General features: G+C 41.2%; 1 protein-coding gene across 1 annotated transcript in view; it reads left to right on the top strand.

Annotated features, from left to right (window-relative positions):
• Nucleotides 1–25,231, top strand: part of ca16b (carbonic anhydrase XVI b) — a 110,033-nt gene that overhangs the window by 70,738 nt on the left and 14,064 nt on the right. The window contains exons 5-14 of the mRNA XM_080891799.1: nucleotides 6,187–6,282; nucleotides 8,901–8,967; nucleotides 11,282–11,439; nucleotides 12,592–12,784; nucleotides 17,151–17,335; nucleotides 19,917–20,025; nucleotides 20,131–20,180; nucleotides 20,308–21,043; nucleotides 21,975–22,113; nucleotides 24,528–24,619. Of these exons, the coding sequence (XP_080747925.1) occupies nucleotides 6,187–6,282; nucleotides 8,901–8,967; nucleotides 11,282–11,439; nucleotides 12,592–12,784; nucleotides 17,151–17,335; nucleotides 19,917–20,025; nucleotides 20,131–20,180; nucleotides 20,308–21,043; nucleotides 21,975–22,113; nucleotides 24,528–24,619 (1,825 nt within the window). The remainder of the gene's footprint in view (nucleotides 1–6,186; nucleotides 6,283–8,900; nucleotides 8,968–11,281; nucleotides 11,440–12,591; nucleotides 12,785–17,150; nucleotides 17,336–19,916; nucleotides 20,026–20,130; nucleotides 20,181–20,307; nucleotides 21,044–21,974; nucleotides 22,114–24,527; nucleotides 24,620–25,231) is intronic.

Below are 25,231 nucleotides of genomic sequence, written 5' to 3' on the forward strand. Positions count from 1 at the left end.
GTTGGAAAACAAAGCATTTCTTTCAGTAATACAATTTATAGATGAGAAATATAGATTTGTAGCTTAGTATACTTTTTTTTTATACGCCAAGGTTTTGCGTTGAATCCTCTGTCAAAGAATACATGAGGCGGTGCTTAAATACACATAAATGATATAATAATTAAGTGGAAAAATTCCAAAGTCATAGAAATATATACATACATACAGAGGTTAAAAAAATATTGTTACAGCTGCACAAGATAAACTTCTGCTGTAATGCCAGCACATACATCCATCATCAAACACGCAGAAAATAAAGCTAAACATCTACAATTACTGAATAATTGTCAGCCGACAGTGAAATTGCAAAAATGTGGGTATGGTACTGGCACCCTAGACTGAATGCTCCTTAATGTGTGGCAGCAATCAAGAATGAAACTCTTGCCATTTGCAAAGGACATCTGCTATAGCCTTTATCTCACTAATAAATGAAGGAGTCTCTGTATGTGTGCATGTGGGTCCTTTGTATTTCTCAGCAAATCTTCTTACAGTCTATTTCACACTGCTGGGGATGAAAGGAAGTGGGGTGTTGAATGTAAAGTGGCTGTCAGTTGTTTTCTGTTACCATCTGCATGTGAAGTATTTCAGGAACTTCAGTTAATTGTAGCTTGTACTGATAGATTGCATTATTGAACACTGATAGTCCCAACATTGTAGTGTCTACCATCAGGCATGTAAGGCTATTTAGATTTAAAAACTGTAGCTACATCTAGGGTATGCTTATTAATTAACCTCTGCTGATAGGTGGTGCCACATGTGACTGATGACGCACCACCCAACAGCAGAGGTTAATTAATAAAACTGTAGTCAAAGGAGCTTGTAAAGAAAAGCGTCTGGACTTAAGTTGCTTGAAGACGTTTCACCTCTCATCCGAGAAGCTTCTTCAGTTCTAAGGTGAAATGGTGGGGAGTCCCAGATTTAAACCTAGTGGGAATATCCCCCACAGAGGGACAAAAGGACCCCCTGATGATCCTCTAATCGCCTGAGCCAAGGTGTGAAAATGGGTGTGGGTCCCAATCAGCCAGAGTTTCGGATGAGCTCATTGTGAAACCTGGCCCCACCTTATCATGCAAATTCCTGCTTTTCTTTACAAGCTGCTTTGACTACGATGACCTGGATGACTGAGAACCTTCACAGACATAATAAAACTGTAGAAAAGTTGGGCACGGCAGTAGAAAGGAGGGCTCTCTCATATTTGATTGTGAATGTGATATATGTACACTGTTTGCAATTTTTTTTTTTTTCTGAACTCAAATCTTTGTAGCTATCAGCTGTCCTACTTTCTGTTTTCTATTTTATCACTGCAGTGGTTTTATCAGAGCAAGTGTGCTGTCGGCTCATTCAAAAGAAGCTCTCTCTGGATGGGCACTGCAACTTAAATAATGGGTGACCCTCTTCTTGTGCCATGTCTTCTTTGAACAAGCATGTCAAGAACATGTAACCCAGATAGGACTGACTTGGCACAGTATAATGGGGTGTGTGTGTGTGTGTGTGTGTGTGTGTGTGTGTGTGTGTGTGTGTGTGTTGGGGGGTGTAGGCTCACCAAAAGCCACTCGTAACTACAAATAGTGACCGTATTGTATCAGAATGTGCTGCTCCCGATGACATTTCCTATAGGAAGTACAAAAAGGAATATTCCAGACGTCAGCAAATACATCCATCTGTATAGGAAAAGGAAATGTATGTACAAGGTGCAGCACAAAAGCGGCTCTGAGTTGGAGGTCCTTTTTTTTTTTTTCCTCTTATCAAACAGTCAGCTGGCATACTGTACATCAGAAATGATAGATTACCTCAGATACCAGAAAGCAAACATGAAATAAAATGATATGTTTTGAAGGGAAATGAGGTTGTGTAGGATATAGCCCTTAGCCATTTCCTTTTTTTTTCTCCTTTTTTTTTTTAATATGACTTGGCAGAATTTGATGTATTTACGATGATATCAAACCTGACACGATGTGTGCAGCCAATCCCTGCGTGTTACAGCCTATGTATACCGGTAAATGTTTGTGCTTGATGTACCCAGTGATCGTTTATAGCAGAGGCTGGCTTTTGTTGTGTATATGTTTTTGTTCTTCAAGAGTTGAACAGCATGACCTTGGAGGTTGAGCTCCAGGGCTTATTTGTCTCTGCTAAACAGAGACCGTTTTCCAATCTGCTGCTGTCTAATTATCTCTCCACTTTAAATGCGTCACTTTGAGCTCTGACTCACATATAACACTGTGCATAAAGCTTTTGCTTTTTCAGTGTTAAAAAAAGGAGGGGGGGGGGATTTACTGTCCCACCTTCCCAGAAGCTCTAAAGTGTATACAAATGTAGTTCACATGTGTCCAGAGGGTCGAAACACAAAATTTGAATTCAACGAGCTGTATTATAGAGCAGGTCTGGCTTTGTACCATGGTTATTTTAAAAAAGTAAAGGGGGGAAACAAAACAATGGGCTCCTGAGCTTGACATTAATCTAACCGCGGTCTTTTTCGTGGGAGTGAAGTGGGGAAATCGATAGATGGACCACCTGTTCGCTCAAACAGCGGAGTGAAAAATGAAACTGGAATTTTTTTTCTCCCTCAGGGTACCATAGGGAGATCTTTTCTAATAATATATGAGGGTGTCACCAAGGTTAGATTAATTATACATGGATTACAAATCACACCTTCGAAGGGTATGCGTTTGCACACAGGACTAGGGATGTATGAAAAGTGTTGAGGTGAGTGTACAGTAAGAAAGGGAGAAGTTGAGTAAAGATGAGTGTCCAATGAGCGAAGGGCCACTCCATTAGATATCCTCAGCTCCCTAATAACTACTGGAAAAGATTTAAGGATGGGGCCGGTCCAGATATTGGCTGGCATTATTTATTTAGATTTTGATTAAGATGCCAATTTCCTGAAAAGAAAAGTTTGTTTTTAGTGGTTGGATGTTATAATAAAAGGATCACAGTTAATTGCTTTACAGCAATATATGCGTATTAATAATAAAAAAAAAAAAGTAACTTACAGTGACTCTAAATGGATCCTACTCTGGTACTCTGTGCTGCAGACAGTGCTGAGATGATCAGAAATAATGCAGTCAGAGCATGTTTTGCTTAACAATCTCTGATGCAACGTTTCCTTGAGCATATTTTGCTGAATTATCCTCTGGGCCAAGTAAAGCCCCTCAATAGGCCAGAAACAGTCGATAATATTGGCCAGCCGATGTATGCTGAGCCTGAAATCTCAGTGTACTGCACCACTGAGATAACTCAAATAAGCAAAAGATGTTTAAAAGAGGACACACACACACACACACACACACACACACACACACACACACACACACACACACACACACACACACACACACACACACACACACACACACAACCAATTACAAAAATTGCAAACAAATCCAGATAGTGTTACAAGAACAAAACTGGTGAAAAGAAATATGGATGTGTGTATATTTATATGTGAATTAAGTTTAGAAATAGAGAGCTAGATAGCTAGCTATAGTATAGATTGTACTGTATGTACTTACTGACACATATATTGTCTTGTTTTGAATAACTCAAGAGACTAACTACACAACACGCGTTCTTACGAAACAAATTCTGACAGGATAGTGCCGACTCGAATCATTTCCTCCATGGCTGCTGCATTTCGTGAGCATCTTGTTCAGTCTTCTGACTACTCGTATAATAGTAGATTTTTCTACAACGAAGACTACCTTTCAACGCGCATAAACACCAAGCAACACCACAACAAATGTTACTTTAATGGATGGAGATAAAAAGTTAGCCGCTTGCTTAGCATTGGATTCAGTATTGTCGCTGACAGCAGCTTCTCCCCCTCCTGGCTGGTCCCTTCCCTTCTGCTTCACAGCCGAGATGGGTGAGTTAAAGGGGAAAAGCACACACAGTTATATGGCCATTATGAGTTGCATCATTTCATTTGGGTACCTCTACAGGTCCCTCATGTAGTTGTATTTGTCAGTGTGAATACACTTACGCTCACTATTAGCACTGTGTTAAGCATGGAAATGCGCAATTTGAGACACAGCATTAGTTACATAGACTGGATGAGCTTAGCTTCTCTGGCTGAGAAGCTGCTGGTTGCCAAGGTGCTTAATTTTTATAGATGCTTATGAAAAGTTGCACCCAGTTTCTATGATTTATAACCTCAGTAAACATTTTTCTGTTGACTTTATAGTCTAAATCACTATTTTCAGGTCTTATTGACTAAAATTCAATTTATTTTGTATGTCACGGTCATTATTAGAGTCAAACGGGGTGTGCTGGCTCGCTGACTATTTGTCAGTAACAAGTTATGTGAAACGGCGTCATAGTTGACACTTCCATCTTTTAGATACAGTTCACAGATTTCCATCATGTGCTGTCTTTTACTTTGTCTATAAAGTTCTGTCAGTCATTTGTAATGTGAAATACTAAGTTTAATTTAGTTGTTCAGCAGCACCTACTGTGCAAATTAACACTTTATTGACACTTTATTCGTCTTGAAAATGAAATCTCTAGCACTTTGTAGGTGCCCAAGTAAAATGATAACGTAGATGATCATGTGCGATTTGAGTGCAAGAATGGAGAGATTTATCTGTTAATGACAAAATGCTGCGGTAGCACACTTGTTGTAAAGGAAAGAAGAAATGCATTTGTGATACTGTGAATAACATCTAAGCTCCCTCCGCCAACAAACTTATTTCTTGTAGATTTTGTGTCTTGCCTCAATATTTTGCCGTCTTGGGAAATCACGCCAAACATGACTTTGTTTTTCACCTGTGTGCGCCTAAATGGAACTCGGGATTGCAGAACAGCTTTCAGCACTTGTGTTCACAGTCACTTGGTGGCGAAAAAAAAATGGGTTGCTATAGATGGAGGCTCAGAGTATGTGGACAGCATATCTCTATGCATTACTCATAGCTTAAAGATTGGTCAGACCCCACATCTGCTCCTTTTTCAACGACTTTGAGCGCTATCTGTAAGCGTGGATAAAGCTCACTCTAAAGAGCAGGGATTCTGACAAACCTAAAAACAAAATGTTGTAATTCTGCAATCAAATAATTGAAATTCCTTTACGGTTTTCACTGCGATGGAGAATCCAGTTTTCCAAAGTGTGCTGTTAACAAGAGCAGGTCACATGAGCCAGTCTCTCTGAGTAAATGAAGCCTAAGGGGGTGAGCTTAATTGGGTAAAGTAGTTAATAACATCTGAAGGGTGATGAATGGCCGATGCTCTTTCTTGCTGAGTTCTCAGACAACAAATTAGTTCCATTAAAGGCTGCAGTTAAAGGAACTCTGAAGGAAACTGATTAACTTAAATTATCTGAGTAATTTTGTACCTGGTTAAAGCTGATGGTTAGCATTAATGGATTTATACACTTATTTACTTTGACTTTTTGAATCTGTTGTCAGCACAGCCACGTGTGGTTTGTGGCTTCTCGTAATTTTCCTTTGAAAAGAAAAAAGACGTGCATACCCTTTAATTAAATCAACATCTAGAACCTTTTTCTTATTGCCAATTAACTCGGTTCAGTGACATGAAAGGGTTTTTCAATTTAAAGAGGCTTGAATGTGCAATGATAGACAGCTCCAATTGCTACTTTTAGAATCATTTGCTGATTCTGGTCAGCATTACGGTTATGTCTGCTTTGAAATATGGAAAGAAGAGGGGGTTGTTTTTTTTTTCTTTCTTTTTAATTGAAAACCCAAGGCATGGTACATGCTATATATGGTGTATTCTCTGTATGCTGGTTTTCCATTACAACCCACACGCCCAAAGCTTTGTTTTGAAATCCGAAGCGGTGTTTGTGGGTGATTTAAGGTAATTTAAGCAGTGATCAGAAGAATGCCATTCTGTTAGATCTCAGCACAAGGGGGATCACGTTCCTCCAGCTTTTCCACTCTGCTTGTGACTGTCTGTTAGGACAGTCACCCTGAGGAATGGGATGCTGTATTTCTCTAACATCCTCCAGGAGTGGCAGCACACAAAAAGGAATGACACAGATTATGGGAGATTTATAGGAGTGATAAATACACCCTCTTTTATGCCCCTCAAAACAGCTTTTCATCAGCTCCTCAGCAGTGTGTCCAAGTGATTGATGACAGGACTGTTCGCTCTCCTTGTCCACTCCTTAAGCTGTTTATGCTCTGTTTCCCACCCCAGATGCAGATCTACCTTTACAATCCGGATGACTTTGACAGCCTCAGTGCTGCCATTAAGGAAAGACGCATCGTTGCTGCCATGGCCATCTTCTTCGAGGTAAAGTATCAGCAGAGTTGGAGTTTGAGGTGCACAAGAAAATCCAACAATGCACTGCAGCACTTGTCTTTTGGACTGGGCAACCATTTAGGTCCAGACTAAATACCCAATTGATGACCTACCATGAAATTTAATACACATTCAAGTTCCTCTCAGCTGAACTGTGATGGATGGCATCATTGGGGTTTTATGAGCAGATATCAGTAAAAGTTACTGACATTACTATCAGCCTTATGAGTGTGCATCCTTCATAGCACAGCTTAGTTTCCTCATCGGAGGTCTCAGAAGAGTAAAACCTCGTTGTAGTAGCTCTGGGTGTAGTTGCTGGAAATATTGATGGAAAATATCCTTTTTCACTGTTGTATGAAATGACTTACTGCCAGCTGTAAGAGATCATTTACAAAACCAAGGAGATGAGGGAATAAATGGAATAGATAAAAGGAAGCTGCCTGTAGGAGTCAGGAGGATTAAAACAGGGCATTGGAACTATGGATTTAACATTGGGATTGTTTTTGGTCCAATTTTGAGAAAGGTAATCATATAAATTTTTCAAGTCCGTAAATGATAAATATTTATTAGGAATGATCTTTGGCACCTGCGTTGCGATAGGAAATTTCCTCTCCAGCTGGTTGCTGATTGCATTTCTTGTTCTGTGGCACACAGCAGATTGTTTGCTGAGATACTACAAATTGTCCCCTGAAGATCTGAGCACGTAAGCTCTTAATGGGCAACAATGGTCCTAATTTCTATTAGGTGTGCAAACACCTCCAAGATTTAAGCAGCAGCACTGAGAACTCTGCGGTTTCTATCTCTGTTAGACTAATTTCTATTAGCAACAACTTTACAGTTGGTGGCAGCTGATGTATATCTGCTAACCTTCACCTTAATAGTTTATAGAAAAGATTCTGTTCTTCGACTGAGGTAGGCTGGAATCGGGACACAGGTGTTTGCAATGTAGGTCTGCTCTTAGACAATGATGAACCGCGTGTGCACGAGGACCTAAATGGCTCCGCTGGGTCCTGACAGCCCTATTGCTTACTGCAATTAGCACCACCATACACAATTTGTTGGAAAAACAGTTTACAGTGTGAAGGTTTTTAAGCGGGCATGCACACACTGGCTCAGATTTACTATTTCTGATCAATGAAAAGTATTCTTCCTCTGCTCCCCAAAGGCCTATTAATGGCCTCTAAGGTGTGCATATTATCCACATTCAGCATTCAGCTCCAAACAATTACTCTCCTCTGACTGACCTGAATTAATGTCGAGCAAGGTATTATTGGTCCCCGTATCCCAACACTGTTTTTGTCCAGTCTTGTCTCTTAAGTGGGACGCTGGGAATATTTAAAAGCGTTGGACTGAGCAATATTGCTCATCTTTTGTCATTTCAAACAATGAACTGCCAGCCCAACAGATAAAGAAGGCATCATCACCAGTCCTCTGGAGACGGCACAGGAGGAGGACGTCTGTGGTCATTAAAACATTTTAAATCATCTGGAAAAAAAGAAATTCAGATGTGGATTTTTCAAAAATCGGAAAAAGTTTCAGAAAGTGTCTCCCTGAATGTTGCTCAGTGAACATCACAATGTTCATCTCTAGTTTTCTTTTTCCCATTTTCCCCCTTTTGTGTGTGATCTACATTCTAGGTCACAGGCCACACATGGATACTACCCGTAGATCTGCAAAGACCAGAAAATGTGCATTTGTTTGGAAAAATATTTGGCATTTAGGAAAATGGATGAGACAGCTCTCTCAGACAGAATTTATCAGTATACTCTGCGGCTCGACTGTAAAAGCACCGAGTCCTCGGCAAACCTGTGCCTCAGCAGACAGATATTGAGTTATTTTTGCCACCATTTCGTTCTATTGAGTTTCGTAGCATTAGGAAACACACTCGTGAGCTCATTCTCCCTGCCTTCATCTGTAAAATGTACACTATTAAAAATGATTTTCATGCATCTACATCATAATGAAAATCCTATCAGATGAGCAAAGACATTTGATATGAAGTCACTCTATCAGACCTGTGCTGTGAATAGTTTTTAATTAGGTTCTTTGGATTGAACTTTTCTTAGTAACAGACGTATGAAACTTTGTTGAAAGCATGTTTTGTAGCTGAGATTTAATTTAGTTTGCTTTAAATCACGTTTGCAGCAGATGTGACTGTCTTTTAAAGTAGTGCAGGTTTTACTGTACATACAGTATCACAGCTAAAAAGGCGAACGCAGTCTTTGAAATGATCAGATATGTTTAGTGTCTTTTATAACAATCAAAGCATCAAAAGCAGGTTAACATACTAAAGGCAGAGCAGGAATTGGAGACGTAGTTTATGGTTATGTTGGCGAGTGGGTACTGCACATAAACATCAAGGTTATTTTGTAACACATTTTTAAAACTGTGTGATGATAGGTTCAGATTTTTGGTGGTTATTTTCCAAGTAAACCAGAACAATCAAACCCCGAAACAAAAACCATTACAAGAAGCAGAATGGAAAAAGATGGCTTCTGGTGCTGCAGTTTAGTCCGCTGATGTCGATTGTCTTTTGGTATTTTATTTGGATTATTATAGAAGTCTGTTAATCCCTTTTCTAATCCTTTGTCTCTGGATGTTTCCTGCAGCTGGGGCAAAAAGACAACCCAGCTGTGGACCCCATCATCCAGGGATTGAAGGGAGTCGTGCATCATGGTAAGTAACGGGCACGTAACCCCTGACACACTCTACTTTCCGTAGAAGAATAGTTTTCATGCCGTTGAGTGCTCGTCATTCTTTGTTGAGCTGCGATGCTTTTATTTGTTTATTTCATATAGTTTTAACTTTAATTCCATAATCTCTCAATCTCGCAAAAAAACATTACATTTGGGGAAATAAAGTTCTAATGGGATCTTCGAAAAGCAATTGACCCTTACAAAATCCCTCTGATGTTTTCGTAATAGATGTTTTGATTTATCCGCAGAGGTAAAATCCTTTTGCCATTGCAGATATGGTGCCGTTCCTCCTCCTCCAGGAACAAAATGTCAACGCTCTTGCATTCAGCTGCTTAAGCACTATTATTTTAAAAATTCCAAATGAGTCTAAACACAAGCTATGAGCAGAGTTTAACTTCAAAAGGAGATAAAATTTGTAAGATCCCGCCTCTGCCGTGCTACTGTGGCTCCACAGTAGGAGACCTCCAAGGAGCTTCACTCACAGAGAAAGAACTATTAATTACATCTCAGCCTTAATTAGACAACCCTTTGTTTTAGTCAGGCTCAAATGTAAATCTATGAGCTCTCATGGACTGCAGCTCCTGCATAGGCTTATATTCATATTTAAGCTATTAATGTCTTGTGTTTTGTGCTATGGCACAATTCTTCATGGCATATTGTTTTAAATTACTGCTGCTGGGCCGGCGTCACGGGATTCATGGCTTATGCAGTCTATAAGCATATGTTTTATCACGAGTGTGTAATCCTTTACTACAGATGAGGGCACAACAGCTCTGTTTACACGGACACGTTTGACTTGTTTTACAGCCTGCAGCTGACGGTCTTTTTGTGACCATAATCGTAAACAGACAAGGACATGTAAGAGTATGAGGATATATAGAAGCGCAGCATAATTGCTCTTCACTCACGCTGGATTTGAAAGACCAGCGCTGGGCTTCACTGAATCGATTCTAATTATAATTCAACAACCTCAACTTTCTGGAGATAGGCGTTTCGATGTTTTGCATTGTGGGCTAGCGAGGTTATGACATTTGGCATTCACGTTGGAGGGGAAAAAAATATTAGCGGTTTTCTTTTTGCTAAAGATAAATGTATAAGGGTAAAAATTTGACCATAGCAAACCACTGGAGGCTACAGGAACACATGGAATTTGGCCTCAGAACCAGGAAAGGGGTCACTTTGTTTTGGCAAATTTTAAATAACTATATTCTGATTAGCCTTAAACCAGGATAACGTGTGTGCGTGTGGTTATTTTCCAAAGATGTAGTTAAGCTCCCTTTTTCTTTTGTTATATAACCTCGATAAAGACAGATTATCAAACATGTTGCATATACTTGATTATTTTGAGTCTCCAAGTGCCTGGACTGCACAGATGTCCGTGCTTGCACCACATTATTTCATTTCCTGACTGAAAGAGAGCCTGGTGTGGGTGTGGTGGTTTTTGGCCTGTCTTCCTCCGTGCCTTCTCCCCTGTTAGGATGCTTGGTTTTTCAACTAGCTCGTTATCCCGCAGTCATCCATCCATCAACATCTCGGTGGCCCATGAGCGATAGGGCACGTACACTGTCTGAAGACGGAGAGAGGAAAGGCTGTGCGCGCTGAATTTCAGTCGGGGTAGAGATGAGGCATCGGGGGCGAAGCTTCCCGTACCTCACCAGCCTGAATATAAACCACACCCTAAACCCATGAGCTACGAGAGATTATATCTGAATTAAGTTTGGCTTTATGTTGATATTTGTCATCATAATTCAAGGAGAAAAAAACAATCAAACCGACTTGCATAATCCACTTTACATAATCGCAGGACATATAGGAATTTTCCTCTAAAAGATGCTTCTGCTTTTTTTTTTTTTTTTGTTGTTGAGTGTTTGTTTTTCTGCACAGCTTTACCTGATTCTGATCAGAGGACTGAAGAGATCCAGCAATCATTATGATCTGTCGTAATTCCAATGGCCCATGCCACAGTTGCTGCACAGAGCAGAGCACGCTACCATCCAGCCACAGATCAGCTGTCAGAGCTGGCCATTTTATCACACTCCTCTCCCTTTGCTCTTCTCTCAGTCCATCTGAGTACAGAGATCTGGCCAGAGTGATAACAAGTGGTGAGGCTTTTAACTACTGCCATTCCACTCGTGGAGGTTTCAGGAAAGCAGTAATTATGCCATACCGGGAATGAAATGAAACAACCTTGTTAATGTTGGTGTAATTGTAACTTGACACATTAAGGGTTTTAGTGCGCCGAGCGATATGCTTTACAGCGCTGTGTATTGACAGGTTTTGATCTCTTTACACAGAAAAGGAGACCTACCTCAGGTCGTTCGTCTTGAGGGATCTGCTGCCATCGTCGGTGGACAGTTATTACAGATACACCGGCTCTCTGACCACTCCGCCCTGCAGCAAGGTAGTGGAGTGGATCATCTTCTCCAGGCCTGTGTATCTGTCCCACTCACAGGTGCGTCAAGTTCACATACGCGCACGCACACACACACACTTGTCCATACAGCTCTATTCTCCACGCACAGTCAGATCCCATTTGCGCACAGTCAGTGGATCGCTTGCTGTCCCACGGTGTCAGTGCACAAGCAATTTTTCCCCTCATCTGCCTCCCCTCCTTATTCCCTTTTCCTTCGTTCCTCTCCAACTCCTCTGCATATGAAACCATCACTGCCTATATAGTGGATGATTAAGCAGGAAGGGAGAGCCAATTACTGGCATTTGAATGATAGTAAGTGTGAGATAGCACCTATGCATATATTGTGCTGTTAGTGTGAGACATTGACTAAAGACTCCTAAATGGAATACTGCTCTGTGTGGAAGCTGGCTATCATATTATTAAAGTTGTTCAGGTTCATCAATTTAAATTCTCATTTACCTGAAGTAAAAGTTTAACACGTGTAATGAAAAAAAATGCCTTTAAACTATTCATTTATGTGCTTTACAGCATCTTGCCTCCCACGGTTTTTGCTGTTTTGATTTGAGAGATAATATATGCCAAGCCATGCCCAGTGCTTTCTGCTGATCCCATACACAGTCCTTTGCTGCATCTTTTATACAAACAATTCTTAGGTTACCCAGCTGCATATCCTCTAGAGAATTCTGTGCTGTAGAAATTTGCAAGGCTCAGTGGAATTTCCATCATCTTGCAAGAGGACAAATCTTTTGTTCAGAAATGACTTCTCCTGCAAGAATATTGACCCACCTTTACAATGTTTGTGACGCTCACAGATAGTCTTTTATGAACCTGTAATTCATTTCTCCAAGCACGCATAGGACACATTGATTCCACAGTATCTGTAATGTGTAGTCATTACAGCACACTGCAGGAGATCATTCATGGCAATCAATGGCCACAAATTTGCCCCATTGAGAAGTTACAGCCCAGCATGCAGCCCAGGGTGATGATTGAAGTCTGTGCCTACTGGTGCCTGTGGTGTGAATGTTACTTGCAAATGCTGTACTCCAGTTGTGAAGAGTCAGCTACTGGCATGCAGCTCCAAATGCAGTTCTGCATGATATATTGAAAGCGCGTGGACAGACGCGTATACATATGCACAATAGCACTTGAATTTGCCTCAATAGCTATTCTTTGTTTCTTTCTATCCAGCTGGAGGCTTTCTACTCCATCTTTACAACAGAGCAACAGGACCACGTCAAGTCTGTCGAGTACCTGAGGAACAACTTCAGGCCCCTGCAGGACCTGGGCAATCGCAAAGTTTTTAAGTCTGCTGTAGAAAATGCATGGCAGAGGGATTTGACCGAGATCCTGGGAAGCCCTCATAGCACCGAGGCTTCAAAAGGTAAGCTTTGTTTTCTCTATGATTTTTAGATTTTTCTCAGCTGCAGCACTACTATAAAAGGATTTGCTTAATCCACGGAGCTCCCATAATTACAATTATTACTTACTTTTTCAGCGGGGAATAGTTGCTTGAATTGGTAGCTAATATTGCAGCGTGGATTAATGTTGTAAATGCACACTGTGCAGAATAGTGTTGACATTAAGCCAATGTTGCATGGACCAAGATCTGTGATGGAAACAGTCTTACAAGTCATACAAGTAAAAAACTGAAAAGCAGGAAAATGCTTAGAAAGGGCAAACTAAATATAAGTACTTCTATCAGGGTTTTAAATATGATGATGGGATTTTATGCTTTTTTTTTTTTAAATGGGAGATGAGTGTTTAAACTATCTCGGTGGGTTAATTTCAATCACAGTCTACCTAAATATATACTGGCAAGATAAGTGGGCATTAATCTAAACCTGTTCATTTTATACTCGATTGGCTCAGTAAATGTTAACATGCTAATGAAAAACACTTAATTTTCAGATTTTTAAGAACTGAGTCCGTTCACTATGCAATATGGGCCCTAATTTGTGTGTGTGTGTGTGTGTGTGTGTGTGTGTGTGTGTGTGTGTGTGTGTGTGTGTGTGTATACACATTGGAAACCAAGTCACAAACTACCCAGCTACATAATGATTTCGACTTAAAGTCTAACAATCCTGTGTGCCTGGGCGTGTGTGAAACTGTCTATACTGATCGATATTATTAAATGAAATGTGCAAAGAGGGCAGCAGACTCGGTGCATACACGTAAATAAAATAATATGAATAAAGTGCTTTATTTAAATTAGTTTATGCATTGTTTGGATTTTGTTCCTAGATTCTAACGGATAAAAGAGTTTGTTAGCTGGCAAGTGTTGATTTTTGCCAATTGAAATTATAGAGGCAGATTTTATTTGCTGTATCTAACTAGCTAATCAGGCTAACATTAGCATCGTTAGAATTTAGAGAACATGAATCCTGGGAGATCAGGAACTAATCAGAGGGAAAAAAATATTTTTCAGCTGCTATTTTATGCACAAGGTGTTGCCATAGCGCGGGGCGCCGCATGTCTGATTTGGCATATGCCGGATGCGCTTCCTTACACAACCCCCAAAAGGATTTGTCTCTTCTCTCGGGATCAAACTGGTGATCTTTTGTTTGTTAGTCAAATATCTAAACCGCTACATTATGAAGCCATAGGGAACCAATCATAGACCTCGGCTAAAATCAGTCTCTCAGTAAAGGGACAATTTTATTGTGGGTTTTTTTGGGTTTTTTTCTCGTATTTTGTTAGATAAAAGTCGAACAGAGGAGAAATCAGTAGTTTAATGTAATAATTCCAATTTCAGGAGCTTTTTGGGTAAAACTTGGCACATTTGATTCTCTCACTGATACAACTGATTCTTCAAAGCACATATTAATACCAGGCACGGACCTCATGCAGTGCTTGATCAGAGTATCTTTGTTTGTCTTTCTCTTTTATGTGTGCATCTTGCCGTGCTGGCTTTAACCGAACAGTACAGGAACTATGGAGACTAATGAGAAAGGCTGCTGCTCCTTAAAGTGGTGTTGTTGGTGTCTGGCAGGGAGAATTGATTGGGAATGCTTGTGATGAAGTTGGAGCACTCTAACGGGGCCGATCAGCAATCATCATTAATATGTGGTACAGCTAAAATAGACCCATACAAATTAAGTTGTGAAATTGCTTTTGTGGCATTATGTCAGTAGGCAGAATGAATGGGAACCAGTGTCTTTTAATTTTTTGTTTACCCCTCCCTCGTCTTTTTATTTATTTATTTATTTTCTGTTTTGCAAAATCTAATCTGCATTTTTATCAAAGAATATTTTTGTGCAAGAATGTATAGGCGAATGGAGGTTTAAACACTGTCAATCTCATCTGCAAGGATGACATCTGTCAAGGTTGTGCAACGGGGCCTGTTTGTCCGCGCACAATAAATGATGGCTTTGCTTGTAAATGGCGTATGAGAGCCAGGGCCGCGCCTTCACTGAATGCTCCACCGCTGTGGCTTTTATGGCAATGGAATTTGTTTGGCCATTACAAATGCAGAGCTAACCTTTCAGATGCAAAATAGAGATTGCAGATTAGTTTGTGGTGGTGCACTGTCATTGTTTGTCCAGTAATAATGCCAAGATATATAGGGCACTATTTATTTTATCTTTGGTGTGTCTTTGCATGTGTAAAATAAACAACAAAAAAACCCCCCCAGCTCTGCCAAAGCCATACCCTCCATTTAAAATTTAATTAATTGAGACAATGGTGATAATGCTTTTTATGTCTTATCAGATTGCTGTGTTCATTATATTCTCAGGTTAGGGAACTGATAGTATGTTTCGAAACTGTAGAAAATGACAGCGACAGTTTCCAAGAACCCACAATGATGCTTTAAACTTTCTTGTGTTGTCACTTACAGCACAGAACTGAAAAGTAATGAATGTATAAAGATATAAAGTGGAGAAAGGCTGCCATGTCCTTATTCCGGAACAATTATAACCGAAGAATGTTTGGCATTTTACTCCTACAGTAGGCAGTTACTCGATTTTCACCCAGTCAGCCTTTCATTTTAATTAAAGGAGCATTAGTCTTAAAAAAAATCAGTAGGTGTTAAGATTATGGTTAAAGCTATAGACAGTGAGCATCACCGTTAAATGATTATTGTAGTTACTGCGTTGGTTTTTGGTGGTTGAGATGACTCGCATTACTCAGCTCGCCTGCAGAGTTCACAATGAATAGTTTTGTCCCCCCCCCTCATTGTGTTTAGAGTAAAATCCTTGTCTCCTCGATCATTCAATGCTGCAAACAGCTTCTTTTAAAAAAATACTGTAAAGGCTTTAGAAGTGAGACGCTTTGGAACTGCTGTTTGTTGACAACCGTCGATTCATCACCGCTCGGTAGACAGTGCCGGGAGAAAGATTCATGCTCTGTGCTGAGTGGTGTTGTAGACCGAGGTGGAACCTCTATGAAACACGAATTTTGAAGGTTACAGCGTTTAAAACAGTATGTACATTTTATTGTCAGCTTAAGGTTTTGTTTCCACTCGATCCTGCTCTGCGCCGGTTTTTACCAAGTGCAACTTTCACAAAACGAACACGTGCACATCTAAGTTTGAAATCAGTGCCTGGGTCGCAGCGTTTGCTCATAACTTGACTACATTTAAGAAAAGGTTGCTCAGATGACACATTTTTAGGAGAAGAATCTTTTTTTCTTTTTTTTTTTAAGTTTTCTTTGCAATATGCAGAACGGGAGAAGCTGAGATGGTTACTAATACGTGCGTGCTGATTGTTAAAAGGATGATGATTGCCATGACAGAAGTGATGCAGGCAGTAAAACCGCAGTGACATCTTCAGCTGCTATTAAATTATCATTGTTGAGGTTGACAACACACATCCGACAGGTTTATAATACATTTCGCACCTGTCACATCTAATCAACACCCCGAGATTTTCTTCCTTTTGTTTTTTCCCCCGTGTTCTCTTGACTGATTTCTTTCCACCCTGTCTCCCTTTTCTCCCTTTCACATATCGTGGTGCATAATTTGTGTCATAGCTTCAGTGTGCAAATGGAGAAAACTGTGGTGACAATTTCAATTTGGCAGAAACTCTGAGAGCACATAATCATTTGACACTATTTCCTGACTGCTGTTGCCCTGATCTGCTGAGAAGCATGTCCAGATTGTCCCTTACCCATACTGATGGAGCCCTGTGTAAATATCCTTGCTGCAGCCTGCACTGCCACCTTGAGGACGATTTACAGATTATCTTTTGTCTCCTTTGTGCGTAGTGTTTAATCTGACAAATTGGGTATGGGCATGTTGCTGCTAGATAATCTGTACCACATGCCCGCCACGCGGCGCTTGGTTCTTTTATATTTTGCCTGTGCTTTTTTTTTTCCCCCTTCTTCTTTTTTTTGGCATGAAAAAGGCACAACGCGTCCAGATTGACAATCTGCACACGCCGGAGGTTGTGCGTGACCCAACTGAAGCCTTCAGGAGTATTTTTGTTATTGAGTTACTTTAGCTTTGTGCACTTCTGGGTGTTTCTCAAGTGGAAATGGCTTTGAGTCAAAGCAAGCGGGATTTTGTAATAAGCCCGTTAAAAGGCAACCTTCATTCTACCCACACATGTCGACAGACAAAAACACGTGGTCAAGCAGTCATCCCAATCACAGTCTTCCATCTTCACCGAGCTGTATTCAGTCAGTGAAAAAGTGACACCACTGTTTACTTCCTTGTCAATCTTTTTTTCGTCCCCCTCCTCCCCTTTTCTTTCTTTTCATGCTGCCTTGTTCTCATATCCTTCTTTTTTTTCCCTCTCTGGTCTTTTTAGTGTGCAGCAGTGCCCCAGTGAGCATGAAGATCCAGCCACTAAACCAGACGGCATTGATGGTGAGCTGGGAACGCCCTCTGACAGTCTACCACCCACCTATCACCAGTTACATGGTCTCCTACAGCTGGGTGAAACGTGATGTCGCTGATGAAAAGACCTTCACCAAGACCGGGGATCAGAGCATGGTGAGTGTGGCTGTTTAAAAGCTTTTATTTATTTATTTTACAATAAATGTTGCATAAACAGCTCCGATTGGTGTGCAGAGCCTCAGATGTATCTGTCAGGATCAGAGGTTGGCCAGATCAGTGACGGTGTGTATTGGAGGTGACAGGTTATGATGAACTCTGCATGTGGCTGTTGGCTGATATGAGGGCCCAGACACTCTGCTGTCACTCACCTGTCTAAGAATAGAAGCACAGGCCCGTCACAAACTTTGACGTGTCACACTGAGATACTGTATATATAATGTGTTCAAAATTGCAGCTGTGGCCTTTATCCAGGTGTAGCATTTACCCCTCTGTTTATTTGCATTTAGGTTTGAATCAGCCTCAGAAGTAGGCACCTCTATTACAGGGTGAACAAAAAAAAAAACGCATACAGACCGAGGCGGCGTAAACAAAATAATATATTCGCTTTTATTTTCCCAATTTAAAAAGCAATCATTTAAAAAAATCTTCAGTTTTCAGGCAGTACGAGCGGCTCTTTCAACAGAAACTTCTGTTAGTAACATATGCAGAGCAAATGTACCCTTTTAGATCTTTGCTCCACTGATCATATAATTCATCTCGCTGCCTTAAACAGTGAGTTAGCACACTTCGGTTCTTACTGTAGCTTTTCAGCAGAATATTCAGTGGTGTCCACAGATATATCTGCAGGAGGTTGCACCTACAGGGCTGTTCTTTTTCACTCTATATATTCTTCTCTCTGGTCACATATTTTTGCATTTGTGGAAATCCAACACCCAGCTGTGCATCTCTTTAAAGCCCACTGACCCCCAGCTGTTTTTATAGTCTGCATGACTGGCTTTTTGATATAAACAGTGCAGAGGAGAAAAATCTCATCTCACCAGTTCAGAGACCTGGGATCAGTTCCCTGGTGGCAATGCTACCTCCAGCTTGGCGCATTCCAATAAACACAGTTGTCATGGGCTGGAAGCTCGTGAGGGATCTTGTAATGTTGCTGCACTAGCGACTCCTATTTGGTGTGGGTAACTGCACAGAAGGGGTGAGATCTGAGAGCAAGAGCTGGCTAATCCTTTAAGGTAATAACCCCCTTCACTCAAGCGTGTTTGCCTCACTTTGATGTTTAACCTTCACTGTGCAGAAGGATCCAATTGCAGAGTCTGGCACTGAAATTTTTTTAAACAATCGTTCTACAGGATGATTTCATGACATTATGAAGCAAATTTTGCAGCGTGGAACTTGCACGAGTTCGATGCCTCCGGTGCGCGCACACACTCTGTGAATAAGGAGACGCGTTGTGTTCAGCAGTTACACAATGAACAATGATTTGCATATTCATAGATTCTGGGAGAAAGGAGGAGGAGATGTAATTTTAAGAATTTTAAACCAGGTAATTGAACTACTTTGTGAGGGTAAAAACACTTCAGACACAAATTATTATTCCGCGCAGCTTATCTTTAATACTGTGTTTCCTAAAACATACCTGGAGGAGAACTTGAGCTTCGAATGTAGCTACTGAAGCTTAGAAAATGATGGACAAGTGAGCTGAAATCAATATGCAACCAGGCTTCTGGCAGTCAAGAACTCCTCCACAAAATAAACTGTTATTCTCATCAGAAAACATACCATAAGTTAATATTATTCCCTTTGTTGAATTATTGCCGCTCATTGTGGACAGAAGTTCACATCTCACTTGCAGCAACAATATTTATACCTGATGTTACCCATAGCTTTCTCTCATTATTTGTGAATTTTGGCATCTCTTTTTAGCTCTCTGTTAATGATTACTGCACCCTGATGTTCTTCTTATATCTCTACAGTCTTCATTTTCTGTACTCTGTGGCCACAAAAGAGCAGCGCGTTCTCCATAAAGGCTGCTGCACTGTGAAAATGCTTACTTAGATATCAAGTGTCATCTAAACTTTGTTACGGAAGATGTATTACCCATGATGTGACTGGTGAACCATGTTGGGCTCGTGAGGCTAAGTGACTATTTTGCGTGGAATGCATTAATGTAATAACATGATTTATTTGTCGTGGTGAAGTGGGAGACCTGTAAATTTGCATTGTGCTTTGATTTCAAATGGCTGACTGAGAGAGTGATTATAGTGTCCGTGTGGTGCTCTGTCCGTGCAGTTACACTCCATTAATACAGTCGATCAGCCTCTTTTTCTCACATTATTCTGTCCACTTCTCCCTCTCTGCACTAAAGTCCTTATTTTGCTCACTTCATTTCCATTTCAATTTTCAGTTTCTATCTCTGGACACCTTTATCTGAATTATTTTGGAGAAATACTGGCTCTGCAACACCAGAGGCAATCACCCACCTATTCTGAGGGCACTTTGAATACAAGTTAAGCCATCTGCAACCTGCAAAAACACAATTAAATTAAACAGAAAATAACCTTTCTAAACAGCTTGGAAGTTGTGGGCCACAGACTATTGGACAAGCAGTAGTTTAAAATGGAAAGCGTTCATTGGAGGCTATTTGAATTATTAGCATCTGCCTTTTCAAATGTGTTCATCTATTACGATGCAATTTCAGTTAGAATTGACAGTATTTTATGTGTGTTTTCTCTTACAGAAAGCAGTCATCACTAACGTTTCTCCTGACATCCTGTACCTGTTCAGAGTGCAGGCAGTGTGTCAACATGATCTGCGCAGTGATTTTAGCCAAACACTGTTGTTCAGAGGTATGTGGTCACAGCAGGTGTACTCTAAGGCCTTTGTTCCGTCTTCAAATGCACTAATAGATGAATATATAAATATTTTATGTCCCTCCCTCTTTTGTTTCACAGCTAATACGACAAGAATTTTTGAAGGATCTCGAATTGTGAAGACTGGGATGGTTAGTTGACCAGAAGATGGCAGTGCACATTTCTTTTTGCATCTCAGTGACGTTCATGTCATATTCTGTTGGGTAACCATTCCCCCCCCCCCCCCCCCCCCCCCCCCTCTCTTCCCATCTCCCTCAGCCCACAGTTTCTCCTGCGTCCTCAGCAGACATGGCTCCAATCAGTTCTGGTTCCTCCACGTGGACGTCCTCTGGTATCCACTTCTCCATTGTCTCCATGGCAACAGGGATGGGCCCCTCTTCTAGTGGCAGCCAGGCCACGGTGGCATCGGTAGTGACGAGCACCTTGCTGGCAGGCTTGGGTGTCGGCGGAGGGGTCATCTCCTCCATGCCCAGCTCTGTTTGGCCCACGCAGGCGCCTCAAGCCACTCAGAACCCCACTCGTCCATCCACCGCGCCCGCAAAGTCCAACAACGAGCAGACGCCACCTCAGGGCTCCGAGACAGACAACGCGTCTGAGGAGAATAATGCTCCGCACGAGGGTGAAGAGGAGGGGGAGGAAGGCGAGAAAGATGGGGAGAAGGAGGAGGAGGAAGAGCAGCAGAAGAAGAAGAAGGAAAAAACTGGAACTGACAATGGGGAGAAACAAGCAAACAGCACTCTGGCCAAAAAACCTTTAATCCCCACCCCCGCATCCACAGCCAAAGAGAAAGGAGAAGGGAAACCTACAGTTAAAGGCACCACAGTACCTCCGAGCACTGGTGAAGACGTGGAGAGCAACCCTACAGGTGTAAACCCAGTGTCCACTCAGGAGCCGCGTAATAGCAGCGTAAAGACGCAAATTCCCAAGAATTTACCTACAAAGATCCCCACTGAAAATGAAAATGCAAACAGCTGGCCTTTCTCTGTCCACACTGGTGAGCAGGACATTTCGATTCCTGTGTTGTTGTTTTTTATTTCTTTTTTTTCCCCTCCTCATACTGAAAAATCTTTTGAACTCTTGTTAAGCCTTTTTTCCCTTGTTGTCGGCTGTTGTGCCAGGCAAGACTTCTTTCCAAAGCACAGTTCTGTAAACACCACCAGCACTTACAGAGACCAGTTTAGCAGAACAAATAACTTGATATAAGACGCTAACTACACTGGTTACCATCTCGGTCAAAGACGGAGCCCCAGGCATTTGTGTCACTACAACACAGAGACCTGAAGGAAGAAGTAGGCTGTCTGCCAGAGGGACTGCGCCTCAAGGAATTCCTTTAAGCATGTTTTAAAAGAGTTTGTTTTGAGGGAGAGCATTTATGAAGATGTCTTTGCCTCTTTTTTTTGTCTTATTTCCCCCTCAACAAACCATGAAAATACTAGAAGTGGCACTGAAAAATGTTAAAAGGCAGTTGCCGTTAGTGATTATCAATAACAATATAAACAAACAACACTGCGGTTTTCTTTTGAATCTGATCAACCAACCCAATCACATTGTTTTAATCATCTAATTAGAGTTAATCTTGAGCTCTTGTAAAATGTGTTTGTTCTCTCCTTGATTTGTGTTTGTGTTTGTTTTTGTTTTTTTCCATAATGACTTCTGTCTAGGCTTTTAATTTTAGGAAACAATTTATTTCGTGAACATTATAGAATTAATGGAGAAAAGCCTAGCATAGTGTCCCAGCGTTTAACTGAAGAGAAGACGCAAAGACTAACCCTACTCTGTTCCAAGATTTCCATTTTATCTGCGAACAAAATATCAGAATAGCCTTTAAATATATTCACGGAGGCACTTTATAAGAGCACAGATGAAACTGTATAAGTCGGTACGACATATTTAGACATTTAACATGTGTTTGTTTTGTCTTTCAGACAGAACCACCATGTCCAATGGGATGCCGCCACCTCACCCGGGGATGGGCAGGATGGTGTGGATTGTCCCCTTGGTGGTGGTGTCTGCTCTCACTCTGCTGTGCCTCATCATGCTGCTAATTGTGATGGTCTACTGGAGGTGAGAGAGAGTTCACAACCTCATTCCCGGGGCTCCATCTTAGTTTGTTAGAGCAGTAAATTGCTATGATGAAGTGCTGTAGCCTTTTATTGAAAATAAAAAGCCTTATCTTTACTGGGTGTGGGGATGATGATGTCTCTGATTCCTCCTTTAGAGGTATAAAAATACAGCTGCCCCTCACTCACACTGGACCTCTTGAATGCATTTTTTTTCTCTGTTCATGTTTTCTACTAAGTAAACCACCTGCGTTTAAGTGTCCTCAGCATGGTTTGGGCTTAGCAAGGGTACTAATGCTGCTTTCTTCCCTTTGCTTTGTACATTTTGCCCATCACCCACTTGGGTGAGGGGCAGGAGACCTGAAGGCCCCGCAATGCCAGCATGGGTCCCAGCTGTGTCTTCATCTGCTGGGCTAATTTCCAGCCATGCTATTGGAGCCCGAGTAATTACACAGGCCAGGCCACAAGCACATGTCGGCTGGTTAATGAGTAACAAATGGCACTGTAGGCTACTTCCTCAGCTGGTCCTGTGTATATTTACTGCCGCTACTTGTAAAGGATTTTATTTGTTTATAGACTCTTTAGAAATAAATATTTGAAATGTGTTAAATGCATTTAAATGTTTTTTTTTTTTGTTTTTTTGATTTGATCGCCACAGCAAATGTTTATATCACCTTGCTGTGACAGATAATAAAACAGTGAGATATAATTAAAAGCGGGGTTATTGGCTCCACAGAGGTGTAAAAAACCAGAGCTGAAAGCAAGATGACTGTACAGATTCGGTTAGCGAGAGTTTGGGTATTTGAGTAGAAAAGCAGGGGCAGCTTTGAGATTTGAAATGGCCATCGCAGCTGCTGTTGTGACAGCTCAGACACTTCACAGACAATGCCTGCTTCCCTTAGGGAAAAGGCTACGGTGAAAGATGAAATCAAGCCGTTTACTCTTCATCCTCTGCGTGGTCTCTCTTAGTGACACAGAGGCTAAACCCGTGAGTTTCTCTAGTTCCAGATGTTTTGTTCATTATCATATCGGCTTAATTCCACCATACATTTGATTTTTAGAGGCGTCTATGGAGAAATGTGTGGCCAGTGAATTATCTATTAAAGCTTCCCTGTTTGGGTTTATCTGAGGTTATGAGTCTGGTGTTAATTGCTGGTGTTGCCCATCTGGAAGCCTGTGAGGCTCAAGGTGTTGGCTGAAAACTGACAGATATAAAACCGAGAACAAACCCAGTCCCACCTCTTTTTTTTCTTTCTTTCTTTTCTTTTTCTTCTTAATTGGAATTCATTAATAAAGCTGTTAAACTGGCCTTAATGCAAGCTGCTCTTCTGAGAGTCAGGAAGACGACATGGACGATGCCGATTAGTTAGCAGGACCACATCTGCCCTCAAAGGAGGCCATTAGATCGGGAGGCTGCGACTGAAACCGGGGGGAGCGCTCCTCCCCCGTTTGTTTTCACCTTTCCTCTCTCGCGCTCTCTTTTCTCTCTATCAATTCTCTCTGTCACAGTCTCTGTTTGGCTCCTCTCTTTGTGCATTTTCTTTTTAAATGCAGTTCCACCTTTTTGTTTCGGTTTCATCTCTCTAAGAATGACTAGCATCTGCTCCCTCCTCTGCATGGCGTACAGGTAGGGTTAAAACTGGGGTATGTTAGCACTGGGATGAAACGTGGGTCTTATAGGACAGATTGCATGCGAGTTGGTATACCAGGTGTTCCGGTTCCTCACTGGTTGTTGTCAGTCACGCTAGAGCTGCTGATTATTTTTAATGCACAGCTGACCTTTTTACAAATCTGTTTTAATATCACCAGATAAATAACCTCAATACTTACGAAAGAGCATGGCTGCTTGCAGTTTGTCACTCTGTGAACTCTGAACTTCAGGCTGTATGAAAATTTTGATTGAATTGTCCTGGCAGTATTTGCAAAGATCCAGGCTTTTTGAAACAGCTTTTTGAGCAGCAGCAGAGGCAGCAGCTGCTGCCAACAATGAGTATTTACTCCAGAAAATGCATCTTGAAGTTGATTTCCTTGTCCTCAAAGTCCCTTGAAAGAGGCCCTGAGAAGAGAAAATGTGTTTGGATTAGTTGTCTTCGGTTTGCATAAAGAGCCAAACTCGGCTCGGCGCTGCAGCGTGTCACCGTGAGTTGTTTACCTGGTCCCTATAGTCAGCGAAGGCTCTGTTTCCAGGAGCCACTCACTCTGTGTGCGATCAGCTGTGTCCTAACTTCTCTGGGGTTTTCATTAGGAGTTTTCTGCTGTTGTCATTCTGTTCAACATTTCTATACTGATGTTGACGGACCGGATCTGAGAACAACCGGCTAACGACTCCCTCAATACACTTGGCTGCATCATTTGAGCTGATAGTGGGTGGGTTTACTGTGCCACATTCACTATACTTATCTCTCTGGGTCCCTGCAGGAGATTTTTCCAGACAGCTCACTTTTATGTGGAGGAGAGCAGCTCTCCACGGGTGGTGGCCAATGAGAATATCCCAGTCATCCCTATACCAGGTGAGCTATGTTTTCTATACTGTGCCAGAAATTTAATTTATCAGTTTTAACGAGCCAGCGTGTACTTTGTCACACATCAGACTGAAACGGGACTTGCATGAAGCCTGTTTGGTATGATTTGTATGTGAGGTTGTGGCTTTAAAAAAGTACTGTATTGTATTAGTTAATGTGCAAAAAAAAAGTTGGACAACAAGCAAGTTGAAGTTTGCTAAAAGTGATTTAAATGAACCAAAAAATAAAGTAATGGCTGAAGTGTTTTCTCAAGTTCTCCACCGCTTTAGGCTAACAGTAGCAGATCAGCATTTGTTTGCTAAAGGTAATCCATAAATGGTTCAGGTACATGATGGTGCCAGTGAAGAGGTAATTTATCAGACTACAAATATAAGGAATCACTGTTGCAGATGTTCCCATTGCAGAAATTTTGAGTCTGATCTAATAAATCTGTTTTTTAACCATAAAAAGATTTAAGACAAAACTTAAATTTAGTTTATTAAATCTGTTCTGTAACCTTAAAAATAGTTTTTTTTTTAAGACATAAACAGAGGACTAATGGAATCTTGACTGACTTTTATCGATTTATGTCTACTGATGTATTGCACATTTACAAGGCGT

This window comes from Rhamphochromis sp. 'chilingali', assembly GCF_963969265.1.
Source record: "Rhamphochromis sp. 'chilingali' genome assembly, chromosome: 9".
Taxonomy (NCBI): Eukaryota; Metazoa; Chordata; class Actinopteri; order Cichliformes; family Cichlidae; genus Rhamphochromis; species Rhamphochromis sp. 'chilingali'.